Consider the following 19,349-nt stretch of genomic DNA (forward strand, 5'->3'; position numbering starts at 1 on the left):
GCTCTGCCCTCTTGATGCCAGTCCTGGTCACTCGTCAACCTTCATTTAGAATCTTGACCACAGTTCAAAGACTTGCTCAAGACAAGTTCACAAACTTGTTCACCTTTTCGAATTCTGCTTGACTGCTGTTGAATCTATCAATGGCTGTACTCCACTCACTTCATTTATTCAAAGGATCCCATGTCTACTGTGTTTTAAAATCTCTTTTCTATCAGTGGTCCCATTTGGCATGCTATTTAGATGTCTTTTTTCACTTTACTGTACCTGCTAACTGGGTTGCTTGGAGTGAAGTGATTGAGTTGGATGAAAGTTAGTGTCACTGTAGAAATTTCATGAGTCATTTTCAAGTGTCTTGTCATGATACTGTAGGAGGAAGAATGGAGCTGAGGTGATTTTTTTAAAGGATTAAAGGAGGCGATGGTGACTGGGACCTGAAGGCTTCCATTACCTTGTTCCAGGTTTGTACCCCAGACTGTCACAGAAGAGAAGTGACTCTCAGATGACAGTCTTTGCACCAGTGACTGGAGATAGAATTAATTGTTTATTTGGGCTCAGGGAGAACTAATCCACCTGTAAGACCATTTTTTGGGTAACATGTTGTCTTATTGTGTGAAAAATCTTAAATTGATGTAATAGCACAAACTTAAATAGCTAAAAATGCTCATTTTTAAGAATATTTTTGCCTTAGTTAAAGCTCTAGAGAAAAGGTTGTATGCTGACAAATGTTTGCTTCAGTTGAAAAGCCTAAAGGAAAATGGAATTCCAGTGACTATGGGAGTTCACTCGGGTTGCTTTGGCTGAGAAATCCTGACAACTGTTAGGAGCTGGGACTGTGAGGCTGCTCCCGGGCTGCATCCAGAGTGGATGCACCATACTTACTTTGTGCTTGCAAGAACAGCTTCTTTGTCCAGTGGGAACGACATCCTCTCCATCAGAGAACATCACAGTTATCTGAAACCAGGCACTTTCTGAAAGCCTAACCTTCTTTTTAATTTTATCTTAATTTCTAGGTGTCAAAAAAACTGGGAAACATAGGGTAAACTTACTCTTAAATAGTGTATTAGTTTTCAGGGCCTGGCTGGTTGGCTCAGTGGTAGAGCGTCAGCCCAGCGTGTGGAAGTCCTGGGTTCGATTCCTGGCCAAAACACACGGGCGAAGCACCCATCTGCTTCTCCACCCTTCCCCGTCTCCTTTCTCTCTCTCTCTCTTCCCCTCCCACAGCCAAGGCTCTATGGGAGCAAGGTTGGCCCGGGTGCTGAGGATGGCTCCATGGCCTCTGCCTCAGGTTCTAGAATGGCTCCAGACACAATGAAGCAACGCTCCAGATGGTCAGAGCATCGCCCCGTAGTGGGCATGCTGGATGGAGCCCAGTCGGGTGCATGCGGGAGTCTGTCTCTCTACCTCCCCTCTTCTCACTTCAGAAAAATACAGTAAATAAATAAATAAACAGTGTGTTAGTTTTCAAATAACAGGTTCAATTGGCTTTTATCCTCCAAACACCTCTTCAGCCAAAGTATGTCTAAGTTTAAAGCAGTGTGTCCAACTGTCAATCTGGAAAATGAATGCGGTACACTCTCTTTCCTGTTTCCTTGGGTGCCCAGCCCAGGTGGGAGTTATGGGTTACTTTCTTCAGTAATGACCACATGAGAAGTGATTGACTCTTGATGATGTGGTCAGTAGTCTGACCACCTGCTGCTGTGCTGTTAGGCTGTATAGTGTGATTTGACCCTGTGCTGGCACTGATACTTCAGGCACTTTGGGTTTGTGGGGTTTCCTATAAGCCTGTTTGTTTTTTACATTTTCTGTTTAACTGTCTGGCTTTCCTCTGTCACTTTTCACTTACATCACTCTGCCTAACTCCTGCATCCCCTTCTCACTATTATAGTTAGTATCTTTTACCAGTCAGGGAATCTACTGAGTGAGCCACTACACCTGTTTTGAAGGATGAAGAATGGCTGAGTGGGACTGCCAGAGCTGCGCTTCTGAACTCACTCACGTGGGCTGCTCGGCATGCTCCGTCTGTCCTTCCCTTCCTTGGGAGGTGTTTCCGTCCAGAAGCTGGACATGTCCACACTACATGGGCCTTCTCCCTGCAGTGCACTATTAAGTGACTTCTGTAGTAAATTTGGACAAATTATAATTTACGTTAAAAAGTATAAGCCCTCTGAGGACAGTCTGAACCGTTTGTGTTTTCTTCATGCCTTTGCCAGTGTTCTGTGTGGCGCCCTGTGCTGCAGTGTGTCTAACTGGCACCAGGCACACAGCCACATGCACCTTTTCTGCCCACAACAGGAGAATCGAAACAGTAGAAACTAAATGTTGAGTGTTTTATTCTTGCTTTAAACAGTGATTCATCTTTTACTTTGATTAAAATATGAGGAGAAAGTCTTGTATGTGTTCACATAGTACTGTCTCCAGTGTGCTTCATTTCTTTATGGAAAGTCAGGTTTCCATTTTGTATCATTTTCTTATTGCCTGAAGATTTTCTTTTAACATTTCTTGGAGGCAGGAGGTCTGCTGGTGACAGATTCTTTGTTTGTTTTTATTTAGTCTTTATTCTTAAAAGATATTTTTGCTGGTTATAGAATTCTAGAGGTTAATACTTCCACCATTTTCAAGATGTCATTTTATTGTCTTCTGGCACCCATGACTTCTGATGGAGCCTGCTACTATTTGTTCCTCTGCAAGTAATGTGTCTCTTTCTTGCCTTGCTCCTGCTGGGAGTGCAGTTTTATGTGCGTTAGACTGTTCCATATCATTCCACAAATCTCTGAGATTACTTTTTTTCAACACAACAAAATACTTTCCATAAATACCTTTCAGTGGTTGCACGGTATTTGTAACTGGAGAATGCCGCAGCTGAAACTCTTTCCGTAGACAGTTAGGTGGTTCTCATGCCCTAGTAGAAATAATTTTGTAACAAACACCTTCCTACTTGCATTTTTGTTTGAATCTCGATAACAATTTTAAGGAAAACTCCCTAGAAGCAATATCACTGAGTCAAAGGGTATAAAAATTTTTGACGTATACTGCCAAATTTATCTTCAGAAAGGTCATAAAATATATTTTTTTCTAGAAGTTCAAAAGAGTACCTGTCTTGCCATACCCTTGCCAAGACTGATTATAATTTTTAAACTTCAACCAAAATTTGATAGATAAAAATAAATTACCTCTTCAGTGTTATTTGAAATAAGAAGTATTCCACTCTGATATATAATATATATAGTCTTATGCCAGCTATTATTTAAAAATGCATGACAAAATGGTCAGACATAGGCCAAAATGTTTTCAGGTGATGGTTTTATAAGAGATTGCTTTCCTCTTTATGTGTTTTCCATTTCCCAAATGGTGGGAAAGCATTCTAGACGTGTGAAAGCAAACTTGATGTTTGCGGCTGTGTTCTGGACTTGCCTGCAGCCTGGGAAGACCCTGGGTGGGCACTTCAGATTCCAAAAGAGGAAGCAAAGCGTTCATCTCTAAGGCTAGTGGTTTTCAGTTCAGGTGGAAAAGTACTTTTTAAAACTATGATTTCTGTGCTTACCCTACAGATAAAAATTTTGATGATGAAGATTCTGTGGATGGTAACAGACCCTCCTCTGCTAGTTCTACATCATCCAAAGCCCCAGCAAGTGCACGGAGAAACGTGGGAATGGGGACCACCCGTCGGCTGGGGTCGTCCACTCTCGGATCCAAGTCTTCAGGTAAGACCAAGCCGAGCCCTGTGTGGTGGTGTGGGCTCAGCTGTGCAGGCTGCTGGAAGCAGGCATGCCTGGTCTTTGCTTCTGTGCCCTTCAGAAGTGAAGCATCTCATTTGCTATGTTTCTGCCACTGTTGTTTAATTACCGTGCTATGATTGCTGATGAGTTGGAGGATGTCAGTTTGACCTATTGTGTTCATCCCGTTTTGGTAAGCAGAGCCAGCAGGAGAATGAAGCCCACACCGAGGGAAGCATAGCTAGGAGAGAGGGGAAGAGCAAGAGAATGCCCTGGTGCATTTTCTGATGATTGGGACCCAACAGTGCCTGAAACTATAATGGGGCCTTTTTAGCCAGTTTGTAAATATTCATCAGGACTGAGACTATCCAGAAGTCAGATTCTACCGTCTGTCTTGAAAATGTATTTTGCTGCTCCAGCTAACATTATTCCTGGTGAGACCAGTATGGATATTGAATTAAGTAAATGGTAGGGATTTGATCCTTTATGCTGACAATTGATTTACAAAGATGTCCTAAATCTCTCCTCTCCCACCCCCCAATTTAGACAGTTTGAGTGCTTATTATTATATATACTTCCATTTCACTGTCACATTGTAAATTTACATGCAAATTTTTACTTCTTAAAAAATTATTTTTTAAAATTTGTTGACTTTTTTTGAGAGAGGGAGAAAGATGAGTTGCAGCTCCTTAGTGCTTCTCATATATGCCTTGACTGTGGGGCTCAAGCTGAGCCAGTGATCCCTTGCCTCAAGCCAGTGACCTTGGGCTTCAAGACAGCAATCTTGGGATCATGTTGATGATCCCACACTGAAGCTGGTGACCCCATGCTCAAGCCAGCAACCTTGGGGTTTTGAACCAGAGTCCTCAGTGTTCCAGGTTGTTGGGCTAGCCACTGCACCACCACCAGACAGGCTCTACTTTTTATTTCTAAAATACTGTGTAGCCAGTGCTTTTAGAACCATGCTCACTGTTAACATGAGGCTTTGAGCTTACTGGCTGAGCTAAGTTAGAGCTGGGTTTAGGGTTAGCATCAGCTGTTTTCTGCTATCTCTTTCCACTTTCTGAACTGGCCCAAGTGTTGCTGTCTTGACAGGATTGACTTGCTGCCACTGCAGTGCCTCTGCCGTCAGCCTCTCTGTCTGTGTGCTGGTGGCAGAGGGCAATGTTCTGACCTTCATTTATGCGGGGGTGCATTTAAAATTTTCTATTTTTTTGTTATTGCGCTTAAATTCACATACTATAAAAAGAACCATTTTAAAGGTAACAATTTGTGACATTTAGTATATTCAGTGTTATGCAACTTCTACCTCTAGTTTCAAAACAGTTTCATCACCCAAAAAGAAAACTCCACACGCTTTGTACGTTGGTCCCCCAGTCTTCTTTCCCCTACCCAGTGATGGCGAACCTATGACATGCGTGTCAGCACTGACACATGTAGCCATTTTTGATGACACACGGCCACATGCAGCCGCATACCAGAGAAGTATGGGGCCCCATGCCGAGAAGGACGTTTCACCTCAGCTCCTGCACAGCCAGGTGCAGTAGCCGAGGATAAAACATTTGCTGTAGTGTAGACACTCTGTGCCGGAGGTCTGTAGGCCAAAACAACAGAACTCCAGCCCAGAGCGGCTAGTCCTGGAACTTCCGGTTAGGCCATTAGGGGATCTTTGACCTCACTTCCGGCCGGCAGAGCAGGGAGCAGCAGAATGCCGTGGGGGACGCATCTCTGGGGGCCCTGTGAGTGCCATTACCAGCAACCACATAACCACAGCAACCATCATCCAATCTACTGTTCTGGGGTGTCGTGGATTTCTAATTGACCATCATTACTGAGATAAGTGAGGGGGAGGCTGGGAGAGGTGAGGCCTGTGCTGTGGGTGCCGTTTTCTGCCATTAAAAATAGCGGCAGCCATCTTAATTTACATAAGATGCAACTTGCAGAATTTTAAGACAGCATCTGGGCTCAGGTGTTTGTCGACTTGAGGTCAAAGCTTGAGAATCTGGAAAGGTGCCGCTTGGAGAATCAAGAGGAGTGCCACTATGAACAGGAAATTTGGAGTGCCTGGAACCGATTACCAGACACTTTTAGCACCCTGAAAAATATAGCAATGGCTTTACTCACAATTTTTCCCTCTATGTACTTTTGTGAGACCTTATTCTCAATGTTAAATAATATCAAAACCAACAAAAGAAACAGATTGACAGATGAAGTTAGTAGCACTTGCTTGGGCTTGAAGTGTACAAAATACCAACCTTTATTGAAGATTTAGCCAATGAAATTCAGCAACAAAAAAGTCACTAATAGGCAGGTTAGTTAAAGAATTCCCCCTCCCTCCACTTATCTTACGGCACCCCACACAAATTAAATAATATCAAGACCAACAAAAGAAATCAACTGACAGATGAACAAAAAAGTCACTAAGCAGGTAAGTTAAATAATTAGCTTTTGGTTTATTAAATACAGTTATATATTACAATTATATATTTCTGTTATTTAAACTATAAATATCGCAAAATTATGGGGGTTTTTTTCGAAGTGACACACCACCTGAGTTAAGCTCAGTTTTTTGGCAAATTTTGACATACCAAGCTCAAAAGATTGCCCATCACTGCCCCAGCCCCTGGCATCACTGTTCTGCATTTTGTCCCTGTGAATTCACCTGTGCTAGATACTTCAGGAAAGTGGAGTCATACAACATGTGGTCTTCAATCTAGCTTCTTTCACTTAGCATAATGTTTTTAAGGTTCATCTGTGTTGTAGTATGTATTTTACTCCTCTGTGGCTGAACAATCTTTCTAATTCTTTTTCTTGATCTATCAGTTCTGAAAACAAGTTCTGCATGATAAGACCACTTCTTTTCCTTACCTTCCTGCCAAAAATCCCAGCTGTGTAAATTATGCAGAGATTCAGCCCTCTCTTCCCCTTCAGCCCTGATGTCCTTTTTTTTTCATTGTGTTTAACACTATGGCCATGAATTTTTTTGTTGGCTGCTTCTTGTCACATTCTTTAGGTCTCCTTCTCTGTGTGCAGATACATGGCGCAGTGCCTTACACTGAAGAGGTTCTCGGCACCTGGCTGCTCACTGCGGTCTAGTCCTAACGCTGGAACAGACAAGGCACCACATCTCAGTGTGTTACTGCTGCTGTTTCCAGTTGGCCTGTAAATGCAGTGTCATTGGGCAGCAGGGTGATTACTCACATGTGCTGCTGCTGGCAATTGTTCATAAAGTCCTTTCAGTCTAGGTTCCCAGGACACCAAACACCAGAGAGACTCTCTGGTAGAGGGTCTAGAACAGCACTCAGACCACTGTAAATCATTGGTGAGGGTTAGAAGGACAACTGTATAGACACCAATTTTGAAACGTTTATTATGAAAAAAGAAACTAATAAGATGTCAAAAGATTTTATGTGTAGAATTTATATTAGTAAAAAGAAAAAAACTCTCTTAAATGATAGCAATTTAGCTTTAAAGTATATACCGTATCTTACAATAATGTTATAGGGGAAAGTTTCTGCTGATGCATAAATGAAAAATTGACACAGCTGTGAGTTCAAAGGAAATGGAAATGTTTTGAGACTAATATAAAGTTGAAATGAAACTGTTAAATTCTTTAGAACTAATTTGACTGTTTCACAAATTCATTATGCTAGATTTCTAATACAGTAATAATGTAATTTCCTGAAGAATTAAATTTTCTATTACATGTTTTTTAGTAAGCTCTCAAAAGAGTCATACATTAATAGAATATAAATCACCTAAATCTTTCAAAGCTAGACTGTACACCCTTGAACAAGTAGTCTTTTTAAATGTGTTTAAGCTAATGTACATAATACTGTAGAATTATTATATTTTATCTTGATATTAAAAGGCAGTAATGTTTTTCAGTTCTACAACACTCTAAATTTTTAAGCTTTAAATGATTACAAATTACCAAAATGTAACTTTTATTGTTTATTTTCAGATTATTTATTTCAGTGTACATTGTTCGTATTTTAAAAATTAAATTTTTTTTATAGCTGCAAAAGAAGGAGCTGGTGCTGTTGATGAAGAGGATTTTATCAAAGCCTTCGATGACGTACCAGTAGTGCAGGTGAGTGAGGGGGTTTTGAGTGTCATTCAGAGCAAGGACAGGCTTACTCTTCAAAATGAGTGATATGTGAAGGTCCTTACCAGGTAAGGCGGTTTTAACTGGCAGAACTGCAGGAGCCCTGAGGTTGCAGACTAGAAGGTGTTGGAGCCTTTTGTAGCTGAAATGAAGAGCAAAAGTCGAGGCCCATGATAATCCTTTAGTAAGAACTTGAGAGAAGTTGCCTGCTCTAGCAGTAAGTTTGTGGTTCAGGCTTTATGTAGCCTGATGAAAAAACAGAAAATGATTAAATTATACAAGGGAATAAAAGAGCATGCTTATTTAGGGATTTTTCTTAGAAAAATTTGTAAATTTAAAGGATTTCAGTATCTGAAAAGCTCTAAAGCATGATTTAATAAAAGTGTGTATACCTTCTTGATGCTTCACTTAAGTAACTAACAGAGGAAGCAAAGGTGATTGATCCAAGTTGGAGTTGAGTCCCACATTTTAACTACTTGTAATGTCTCAGTGTTGTGGGTTAATGACTGGGGGTAGCAATACTTTTCTTAGTCTACATTGACTATTCGTGCTCTGGATTCCTATAGGATTTACTGTCTGTTTGAATCGCTTGTTACCTGCTGTTCGGTTGCCGTATGTATATAAGTAAGGTATCAGGCATGTCAGGCTGAGGATCATCCTTGTCTTTGACCTTCCCAGCATGCCTCATTCTTGGTTGATTATTCCCATGTTGTAAGATGTAGGGATAAATGAGAAAGTAGATGTGAAAGTGATTAAAGTTAAGTAAGTATAATATGGAGTTATATCCAATACGAAGAGTGATAAATGACTTGTGCTTCACTGATAATTCCCTAGTAGACCTCTTTCTCTTACGTGTAAAATCATCTAAGTCTGTAGGAAAGCTGTATTTGAGGCAAGCTTATCCAGATGTGGGCATCAGACTAGTGAGTATATATTCACAATGGGGAAGAAGCTCTTTCTAGGACAAATCTGTCCAGAGGTTATCTCATAGGTCCTTCCGCAAAATGAAGTGATTTATTTTACTGTACCTACTAAATGCTCTTGACTTTATGTAATTAAGAAATAATCTTTTTTATTCTTTAAATGTGTTGATCAATTTGCTTACAGATTTATTCCAGCCGAGATCTTGAGGAATCCATAAACAAGATCAGGGAGATACTCTCTGATGACAAGCACGATTGGGAGCAAAGAGTAAATGCTGTAAGCCATTGATGTCATGTGATTACATTTCCATCAGATTTTTTTTTTTTTTTTTTTGTATTTTTCCGAAGTTAGAAGCAGGGAGGCAATCAGACTCCTGCATGCACCCAACCGGGATCCACCTGGCGTGCCCACCAGGGGGCGATGCTCTGTTGCAACCAGGGCCATTCTAGCACCTGAGGCAGAGGCCACAGAGCCATCCTCAGCGCCCGGGCAAACTCTGCTCCAGTGGAGCCTTGGCTGCAGGAGGGAAAGAAAGAGATAGAGAGGAAAGAGTGGGAAACTTCGGTGGCAAAGCAGATGGATGCTTCTGTGTGCGCTGACAGGGAATCAAACCCGGGACTTTCACACGTTGGGCGGACACTCTACTGCTGAGCCAATCAGCCAAGGCCCCATCAGATTTTTTTATATGTTCTAAATACTTTATTATGAAGTTGGGAAACAGTTCTAATGAATTTTCAGTCATAAATATTTTAAATATGAATTACTGCATTAACACTTTACCTTTTAGTAGAGTACTTCACTTTTATTTCTATTTTTAAAACATGCTGACTAATACTTTTATATAAGTCCTGCATGTTTAACAAAGATGTGATAGTGGAAGGTCTGGAGAAGCCCTCCACTCTCACTGCTGTAAAGATTTAAACCTGCATTGTTCATCAGTGAAGCTGCTTCTTAGTGGGTTTTTCAGTGTGTCCCTATTCCTTTCTTCATATCACCCACTGGAAAGTTCTTTCCTGTGTCTTTTCAAAAGTAGTTTAATGAAAGTAAGTGTGCTGAGCATTAAAGGGCTGGGGGTGTCTTATCCAAGGAAGCTACTTTACACTGATTGGCTGGCAAGAAGAGGGGTGATAGAGAGCTGTTCTGATTCCAATTCAGACCAGCCTTCAGTAATGAAGTAGTGGAGGGTTCTAAAAGAGGCTGTAGGATTGATTCTTTCTTTGATTTATTAAATAAATGGCATTGGAGTGGCTTGTGGGAGAAATTAAGCTTAGGGGAAAGGAACTTTTTATAAGCTAAAATAAAGGTTTTAGTTATTCCAACATTAGGATAGAATGTTTACACTAAAATGTTTCTAATTAAAAATGCATTTTGTAGAATTATAATGTATTTATTACAGATACTACATTTAGAAATTATTTGTTCTTGTAATATGTGGATTTGCTCACTATGTTAGCTAACATTTAATTGGCTGAATCCTTTCTGTAAAACTGTTTCTATAGCATTTAACTTCCATGTTGATCTCTCCTATTTGATGGCTTTTATTGTTTTGTATGTCCTGTTTTAGGAATAGTTTTGTATATCTCTTTTTCTCTACCCCATTAGCTAAAAAAGATTAGATCTTTACTTTTGGCTGGTGCTGCTGAGTATGATAACTTCTTTCAACATTTGCGACTTTTGGATGGAGCCTTTAAACTATCTGCTAAGGATCTGCGGTCTCAGGTAGTGCGGGAGGCTTGTATCACGTTGGGGTAAGGACTGCGATGCTCCAGATTCTCACACATCACAGTATAGCCTTCTCAGAGGCTCCCAGGATAGGTGTTAGATCTATCCACTGGGTCTTTGAATGTTACCTCTAGCTAGTCTACAAAACCCATTTCAATTACTCTTCTGTTAATACTTTTAAGTGTTTCTCACCCAGTTATGTAAAATATGACAGATTTTAAGCTTTATTCTGTGACTTAGCTCTGAAGCCTATATTTTAAACTTGAAGCAATCGTCATTAATAATATGGATAAAATGAAACTTATATAAACTTCTGTTTCTCAGCCTTTTCACTGATTTTGCTGGCAGGATATAGTATGGTTATCAAACTTTTTGTTTCTAGAGAGTACTGTAGCTGTAAAATTAGAGTTGAAGGCCTGTGTTGCAGTAAACTTGTATCCTACCTAAACTTGTTTGAATGTTCCGATGTTTGAAGCTGGAACTTCTGTGTTTAAAGTATCAAAGAAGCAGCAACACAAGGTGACATTGCAGCTATTTAAGAGTTCTGGCTGCAGTCAGATGTTGAAGGGTGGATATTTTATGTTCAAAATAAAAGAGAGAAAGAAAAAAGGGTAAGGGAGTTTTCATGCTTAATGATCAATCTGTCTTTTGCTATTTGAAGGTTAATTAACTGGAAATTATTTATATATTTATTTATTTTTAATGAGAGGAGGGGAGATAGTGAGACAGACTCCCGCATGCGCCCTGACTGGGATCCACCTGACAACCCCTGTCTTGGGCTGATGCATAAATCAATAGCACTGTTTTTAGCGGCCAAGGCTGACGATCAGACCAACTGAGCTGTCCTTAGCACCCAGCTAAGGGATTGAGGGAGAGAAGCAGATGGTCACTTCTTTTGTATGAACCTGGAACGTCCATACACCGGGCTGACACTCTGTCCACTGAGCCAACCAACCACGACTAGAAATGATTTATTTTTTTTTTTAAAAAAAGAACAAACTGTTGTGCTAACGTCTGTTTTCCAAGTCCTCTCCGTGTGCATTGGGAAGATTTGGGACCCTTTTTTACCCTAGATAACTTTAAATTAAGGTTCTAAAGTGTTAAGAGGTTTATATGCTTCACTGATCTCAAGAAATATAACTACATTCCAGTGTTCATTTCTTATTTTTAGGCATCTGTCATCAGTTCTGGGGAATAAGTTTGATCATGGAGCTGAAGCCATTATGCCAACTATCTTTAATTTAATTCCAAACAGTGCCAAAATTATGGCCACTTCTGGTGTTGTAGCTGTTAGGTTAATCATTCGGGTAAGTATGTTTCGGGCTGAACTGAGAATAAGCAGGTAGTAAAAACTGGTATTTAATAGATATTTTTCATTAGAGTGATTCTGTGTAGTTGTAATCACATTGTGCGTACAGCATTGGCCCTCTTTTCCCCACTGACTTACAGTACAGAAGCCTTTTACACTTTCAAGTGTGAATTATGGATGTGGTGTCTAGTTTCTAAGACATTGATTGTTGACTCATCACTGCTTTTAAATATTTGAGCATCATCTGCTTCTGAGTTTCTACTCTGTTCTTTTTATCTCTAGGTAACACTCCCCTTCTTTCCTCATTCATCCCCGTTAGGTATTTGTTCTTGTGGTTTTGTTATTCATCTGTAATTGTTATGTACTTTATTGTATGTAGACACAGAAACAAAATATTCTCTTCAGTTTTCTAAACATTCAGATTTAAATAATTATTTGAGTAATTTATATATAAGTTTTCAATAAAGCCTGATCATTCACAAAAGCTTAAAATGAAGGTTGTCTGTATCACCTCTTCCCGCCCTCAAGTGCCTTTTCCTAGAGTCAGCTCTTGTGCCTGGGGCTTGATGGTGATCACTAAGGTCTACCCAGAGTACTCCTGATTATTGTGGGTTACTTACTTTGTATCATTATTGCTTCTTCCTGTTTGCACTGACCACTTCAGATGTTAAACCCAAAGCTGTAATTGGACATTCCCATTGAAACAATTCAAAACAAATTGGTCTGCTGACCCTTTTTGAACTTACAGAGACCTCTGTTGCTCAGACAGTTTAGATTTTATGCCAACAATTTGTTTTAATTTTAGACTTATTTACATATCTTGTCTGCTTTGGAGCTGTAAATTTTGCCATGACCTTTGGCAATATCCGGTGGTTCTAACCTAAATGTAATTGTGCATTAGGTAAGTCAGTAAGGAAGTGGTGTCTCAGTTTTGTTTTATTACCTGTGCTTTCAAGTGTTCACCTCTGGTTTGTTCTTCTCTACAGCACACACACATCCCTAGGCTAATCCCTGTCATAACAAGCAACTGTACCTCAAAGTCTGTTGCAGTTAGAAGGTAAATTCTTAAACAGTTTCCTCATTAGTTTTGCTTTATTTAAAAACCAAAATGAATTTCAAATTTCTCATAATGGGAAAAAGTTTGTTTGAAATGTTTAACATTATTTAAGATTGCTGCAATAGATACCTTTGGATTTTGAAGGATTGTGATCTAAATAGTCAGGAAAGTACATGTGTGAGTTAATTGGGGATTGGGTGGGAGAGGGGCGAGGGGCCTGCTCTAAGTCTCTCTGCCTTTATCATTGGTGTACCCCATTCTTTGACTGAAGACAGCAGCTACGTATATGCAAGAAAAAAATTATAAAAATTGGTGGCAGTTATTTAATTAGTAACATAGGTATGAGAAGGTGTATGTATTTACATCTTCTGATAGTGATTTCTAGGATTCTGAATTTTGACCAGTCAACCTGCTGCTTCTGCACAATTGTGGGAGAGATACCCAGAATGTGCAACCTGGGTAGCTAGCTCGGGCTTTGTTCCTAAGTCCTTGTTTTGTTTCGTGTCCTGGTGAGCTGCCCTAGATCACATGTGAGGATTACAGGCTCTTCTTGATGTGATTTATGATTCTTGACTGTTGAGTCAGAGTCTTGTGAGAGTGTATTCGAGTCTGTGGCCCTTCTTCTCAGGAAAATGTAACACACAGGATGATTCATGGGTACCATTGCAGCCTCCCAGTGGGTCACTCAGAAGCTTTCCAGTGTTTGTTACTGGACAGCAGCCTTGTGGCCCCGTTCCTTTAGTTCTGTGTCTGACTCTAGCCCCGTGAGAGAGCCTTCCCTTTCAGGCTGAGCCCTGAGTATTTCTTAGCTGCCTGCTGTGTCCCCTTTTGCCTAGGGTGTCATGTTGGTCCTGCCAGGTGTCTGTGGGTAAGGTATTCTCTTAAGCAGGAGGTATGCCATGTCCATCTTAACAGTTACACGTAAGGCATGTGGAGGAAAAGGAGGGGACTAATCCAATTGTATAAAGCCAGGAAGAAAGAAATTTGCTCCTTTCACTGAAAAAGCTTAATTTTGAAGTGCATAGCCAAATTGTCTATAGCTGGAGAATGCAGGCTGCCCCTGCCCACAGTTCAGCTTCTCCTTGGGATTAGAGCAGAGCAGTTCCAGTTCTACCTGAAGATGAGGGTGTGAAGGCAGCCGGGTGGGTAGAGGGATAGCGGTGGACTGCAGAAGAGACAGCTTAGGTTGAAGCATTACTTCTTCCCACATGCTAATTATTTGACCAGCTAGGAATAAGAATGCCCCTGTGCAGAGTAGCTCCACGGATCCGCAGGGACTTAGGGAAAAGGGTTTGACACTTAATAAAAGCTTTATGATAAATGGAATTAGAATTTGTTGCTGCTGCTGTTACTATCATTACTGTTGTTTTAGGTTTCCAAGAGAAGTTCAGTGTGAGTTTTCCTTTGTGGAATGCAGAGTTGACGTGGCACAGCTCTCTTTGGCACAACACGACAGCCTGTTTGGTGTGTTAGCCAGCCCGGCTGCCATGTGAAAGCGCCAGACCCTGGCTGGTTAAAGCAACAGAAATGCATTCACTAGCTGTCTGAGATTGGGGTGTCGGCATGGCTGGGTTCTAGCGAAGGTGGCTTGCAGGTGGCAGAGAGCGAGAGAGAGTCCTCTGGTGTTTCTTCTTAGAAGGATAACAGTTCCATCTTGAGAGCCTCACTAAATTACCTCCCAAAGGCCCCATCTCCAGATACTGTCATATTGGGGATTAGGACCTCAACATACTAATTTTGGGTTAACACAATTCAGTTCATGGCATTTAGTAGTTCTAGCCTCTGGTGCTAAATGTGAGCAGCAACCTCCAAGCACTGTGACAATAGAAATACCACTCGCTTTATCAGTTCCTAAGCCGACGCCCAGATTGCTATTCCTATATTTAGTAAAAGTGAGTTTTTAGTCCGAATCATGTCTTAATGCTGAAGGAAGGCAGAGGGACCATTTGGCCCAGTCCCTCTGCCTTTAGAAAGGTAAAAAGGGCCAGAGGGAGGTGTAGCCATGGCAGTGCACCTCTCTGCTCTAACCTGTACCTAGCTTCCCTTTGTAGAACTTGTGAGAAATGGATTGCACAATTTCTCTGTTTGTCCAAAGTTTATAATTTAGTTGGAGAGTTTAAAAACTAGAGTGCAAAGCAATGTAAGAGTCACAGCATCTGTGGTGGGTTTAGGACTGCAGAGGGAGCAGTGATGAAACCCAGCAGGTACATTCTCAAGACGCTTCGCAGAAAGTCAAAGCTTGAGCTGCCTTTTTGAATGAGTAGGGGAAGAAAAGAGACAAGTTCTAACCTGATATGTTTAATTGATGATGTGTTTAAATAATGCTGTTGATAGGCTTCTGTGTGTGCTGTTAGTCTGACAAGTTGAAAACAAAACCTAATTGCGGGTGATATTTTGATTAATATTTAAGACAAGTATTAGCACTGAATATGGCTATTTTCACTAAGAGATAAATAAATATAGACATATGCACAGACATTAAAAAGGAAAAAAAAAACAGTGACAAGAAAAGTTTGGCCAGGAAATGGCATGGGTAACTGAGTAGAACTAGAATAAATGGACTACATTGGGGTAGACGCTAGTGAGGAAAGGATCTGGGCGTGTGCCAGCACCTTTCTTGAAGAGGGTTTGCTTTACAAAGCCCCACACTCCCCACTGGTCCCACTTCTAGGATCGAGTTAAATCTCTCTCCTGTGTGCTTCTACAGCCCCTGTGCCCCGGCACATGATAACCACTTCCTGTCTGTCGGGCTCGCTGCAGTATGTCTCAGCACCATTGCATCTCTAGCATCTAGTGTAGGGTGAACGCTTACTGAAGGGTTATTGGGTGATTGATTGTATGGATTATGAGGTTTTTGAATTGAGAAATCCTGGGAAAGAAAGTCTGGTGATTAGAGAAATTACCTTCTGATTTGTTTTCTTGAATGTATTCCTAGGACTATTAAGATTTATTCCTACAAAAGTCGATATTCTGGACTTCACCCAAAATGGTGATGTAATCCAAAGGAGATTAGCCTGCAAGTGTTTCAGTGCAGAAATCAGACTAAGAAAGATCACAAGAGTGAAAGGCTGAGAAGGAAAGGATATTGAAGATTGAAGAGAGGAAAACAGCTAAATAGCTAGAAAAAAAATGTATTTTAAGCACTGCCTAAGACTTTCTTAGCAGGAAAATTTGTCAAACGTTTTGTTGTTTTTCAGGGTATTTCTTACTTTTTTGGTGTTAGGCATTCTGTGACATTAATACAAAGACCTGTTTCCTGGTTCTGTAATGCAGTGGTCCCTAACCCTTGAACTGCGGACCGGTACCGGTCCGTGGGCCATTTGGTACTGGTCTGCAGAGAAAGAATAAATAACTTACATTATTTCCGTTTTATTTATATTTAAGTCTGAACAATGTTTTACTTTTAAAAAATGACCAGATTCCCTCTGTTACATTCATCTAAGACTCACTCTTGATGCTTCTTGGTCATGTGATACATTTATCCGTCCCACCCTAAAGGCCGGTCTGTGAAAATATTTTCTGACATTAAACCGGTCCGTGGCCCACTGCTGTAATGGTCAGTCTTTTATGCGTGTTTGTCCTGTGTTCACGTGTTATTTGAGGTAGAAAAGCAGATGAGAAGCATGTGCCGTTTTAGTCACGTTGCCATGAAACTCAAGTTTCTGATGGGAGGAAACTCTTGTATCTTATCCCTGTATTTCTGTGACTTCTTTTTCACCATCACAGGTGCTTAATTTTTTTCATTTGCTTTGATTTTGTTAGTTTTGATTTTGTCTTTATGTTCCATTTTTTAAATCATAAAAATTAGAAGACATTTATTCATTTTAAAAAGTAATGTTGGGTTACTTAAGGAAAAAGCTTTTATGTTCACTGATACACAAATTACTAAATAACATTTTTTCTTTACAACTTTCAGACGCTGTTTTGAATTTTTAGATTTACTTTTGCAAGAATGGCAAACACATTCACTGGAACGGTGAGCATCTGACTTACTAGTTTTTCCCTCTGAATTGAATCTTGAGATTAAATGACTCAGTGACTGGTCCTACCCATTTTCTATCAGAAATGAAGGAATCTAAGCATTTGTTTGCATGACTACTTCTTTTATTTCTACCGATGTGAACCACATAATATTGGCAGTGGATTTCATTGATTGAGATATTAGTGTGTCTGAAGATGTGGGTAACTGTGCACTATGACAACTACAAAGCCAAGATTAGCTCTGTGTTAACCCTGGTCCTGCAGCTTGACATTCCTGTCAGCTCCAGTGAGGTCAGTACTTCAAGCTGTTCTTAGTAGGCAGGTGGCAACTCTTAGGTGCTTACAGGAATTTGATTTGTATGAAAGTTTCCTTTTTGATTCCTCCCTATTAGAAAGTCAACTGTTTCTTTTATTCAGATTGGTGTTTGGTAAGGGATTTTTTTGCATTTTTTTTTGAAGTTGGAAACGGGGAGGCAGTCAGACAGACTCCCGCATGCGCCCGACCAGGATCCACCCGGCACACCCACCAGGGGGCGATGCTCTGCCCATCCGGGGCATCCTCTGCCGCAATCAGAGTCATTCTAGCGCCTGAGGCAGAGGCCACAGAGCCATCCTCAGCGCCCGGGCAAACTTTGCTCCAGTGGAGCCTTGGCTGCGGGAGGGGAAGAGAGAGACAGAGAGGAAGGAGAGGGGGAGGGGTGGAGAAGCAGATGGGCACTTCTCCTGTGTGCCCTGGCCGGGGATCGAACCTGGGACTCCTGCATGCCAGGCCGACGCTCTGCCACTGAGCTAACCGGCCAGGGCCGTAAGTTTTACATCATCATGAAAAGTAGGATTATGACAGATTTCTTTCTTTTTTTTTATTTATTTATTTTTTTAATTTTTCCGAAGCTGGAAATGGGGAGGCAGTCAGACAGACTCCCGCATGCGCCCGACCAGGATCCACCCCGCGTGCCCACCAGGGGGCGATGCACTGCCCATCTGGGGGCGTCGCTCTGCCACAATCAGAGCCATTCTAGCGCCTGAGGCAGAGGCCATAGAGCCATCCTCAGCGCCCGGGCAAACTTTGCTCCATTGGAGCCTTGGCTGCAGGAGGGGAAGAGAGAGACAGAGAGGAAGGAGAGGAGGAGGGGTGGAGAAGCAGATGGGCGCTTCTCCTGTGTGCCTTGGCCGGGAATCGAACCCGGGACTCCTGCACGCCAGGCCAACCGGCCAGGGCCTATGACAGATTTCTTGAAAAATAGAAGCATGCCTCTGAATTTTGAGAGTGATTTCTTGTTATTTCTGAGTTAAATTTGGAGAAATAAATGGTGGTGTTGTATCACCCATTTTTTAGTGGAATATCATGTAATTTTGTGAAGAACTTTACAGCATATTAACTATTTTATTCGAGTGGAATTTTAGTAAGTTGAGTACTCTTAGAAGTCCCATCCATACTGCAGTGGTCAAAGATGAAACAAAGTTAAGCTTCCCATGCCTGACTGGTGGTTGCACAGTGGGTAGAGCGTCAACCTGGGATGCTGAGGTCCTTGGTTTGAAACCCCGAGGTTGCTGGTGTGAGCGTGGACTCGTTGACTTGAACACAGGCTTGTTGGCTTGAGTGCAGGGTCTTTTGGTGAGCTGTGGTATCATCAACATGATCCCAAGGTCGCTGGCTTGAGCTAAGGTCACTGGCTTTGCTTGAGGGTCGTCCCCCCCCCCCCCGTCAAGAAACATGAGAAGCAATCAGTGAACAACTAAAGTGAAGCAACTACAAGTTGATGCTTCTCACTCTCCCTCCTCCCTGCCTGTCTCTCTGTCTCTCCCAAATCAATCAAAAAAAATTCCCAGAGGTAAATTTTCATCTAAAAATACTTTGAATCTAGAAGATAGTGTCATTTTTTTCAATAGTTTCTTGTTTTTTAATCTTATTTGGTAGTTTTGGGATTTAGAGATGGAAGGTGGGATGAAGGTTTTGATGTGGGGACAGGTGAGTAGCACAGAAGAGCATGAAGAACTCAGCTGTAACCTCATGTATTCATTCTTCTCTATGCTCAGTCCTTGTCACTCAGCTGTTGCTCACTGAGTGCTGAAGGAAATAATGTATGAGGTAAAGACTTCGAATGAGTTGTTAAAATTGGTAACCAGTCTTTGTTTATTCCAGTCATTTTCCTTTTTTTAAAACTTTGTTAAATAGTCAATGAGATAGTTCAGTGATTTCTTCTCATCCAGGGTAGAGTATAACTCAGGAGAAAACCTACGTACAAAATGGTTACCTAAGTTATGAAATTATTCATGCTACTTAGTGGAACTTGAAAAAACATTCTCTTTAATTACAGGAATGTGATGCAGATAGCCTCTTTTTTTTTTCTTTTTGGTGACAGAGACAGAGAGAAAAGGGCAGATAGGGACAGATAGGAAGGGAGAGAGATGAGAAGTATCAATTCTTTGTTGCAACTCCTTAGTTGTTCATTGATTACTTTCTCATATGTGCCTTGACTATGGGGCTACAGCAGAGTGAGTGACTGCTTTCTGAAGCCAGCAACCTTGTGCTCA

At 41.1% G+C, this 19,349-nt stretch overlaps 1 protein-coding gene across 26 annotated transcripts in view; it reads left to right on the top strand.

Moving 5' to 3' along the window:
- The window catches only part of CLASP1 (cytoplasmic linker associated protein 1), a 275,934-nt gene that overhangs the window by 134,936 nt on the left and 121,649 nt on the right, over positions 1-19,349 (top strand). For all 26 annotated transcript variants that reach the window (XM_066345675.1, XM_066345677.1, XM_066345681.1 and 23 more), the window contains 7 exons: positions 3,549-3,701; positions 7,733-7,806; positions 8,929-9,021; positions 10,348-10,493; positions 11,639-11,774; positions 12,763-12,833; positions 16,750-16,809. In XM_066345675.1, coding sequence (XP_066201772.1) covers positions 3,549-3,701; positions 7,733-7,806; positions 8,929-9,021; positions 10,348-10,493; positions 11,639-11,774; positions 12,763-12,833; positions 16,750-16,809 — 733 coding nt within the window. The remainder of the gene's footprint in view (positions 1-3,548; positions 3,702-7,732; positions 7,807-8,928; positions 9,022-10,347; positions 10,494-11,638; positions 11,775-12,762; positions 12,834-16,749; positions 16,810-19,349) is intronic.

This window comes from Saccopteryx leptura, chromosome 7 (genome assembly GCF_036850995.1).
Source record: "Saccopteryx leptura isolate mSacLep1 chromosome 7, mSacLep1_pri_phased_curated, whole genome shotgun sequence".
NCBI lineage: Eukaryota > Metazoa > Chordata > Mammalia > Chiroptera > Emballonuridae > Saccopteryx > Saccopteryx leptura.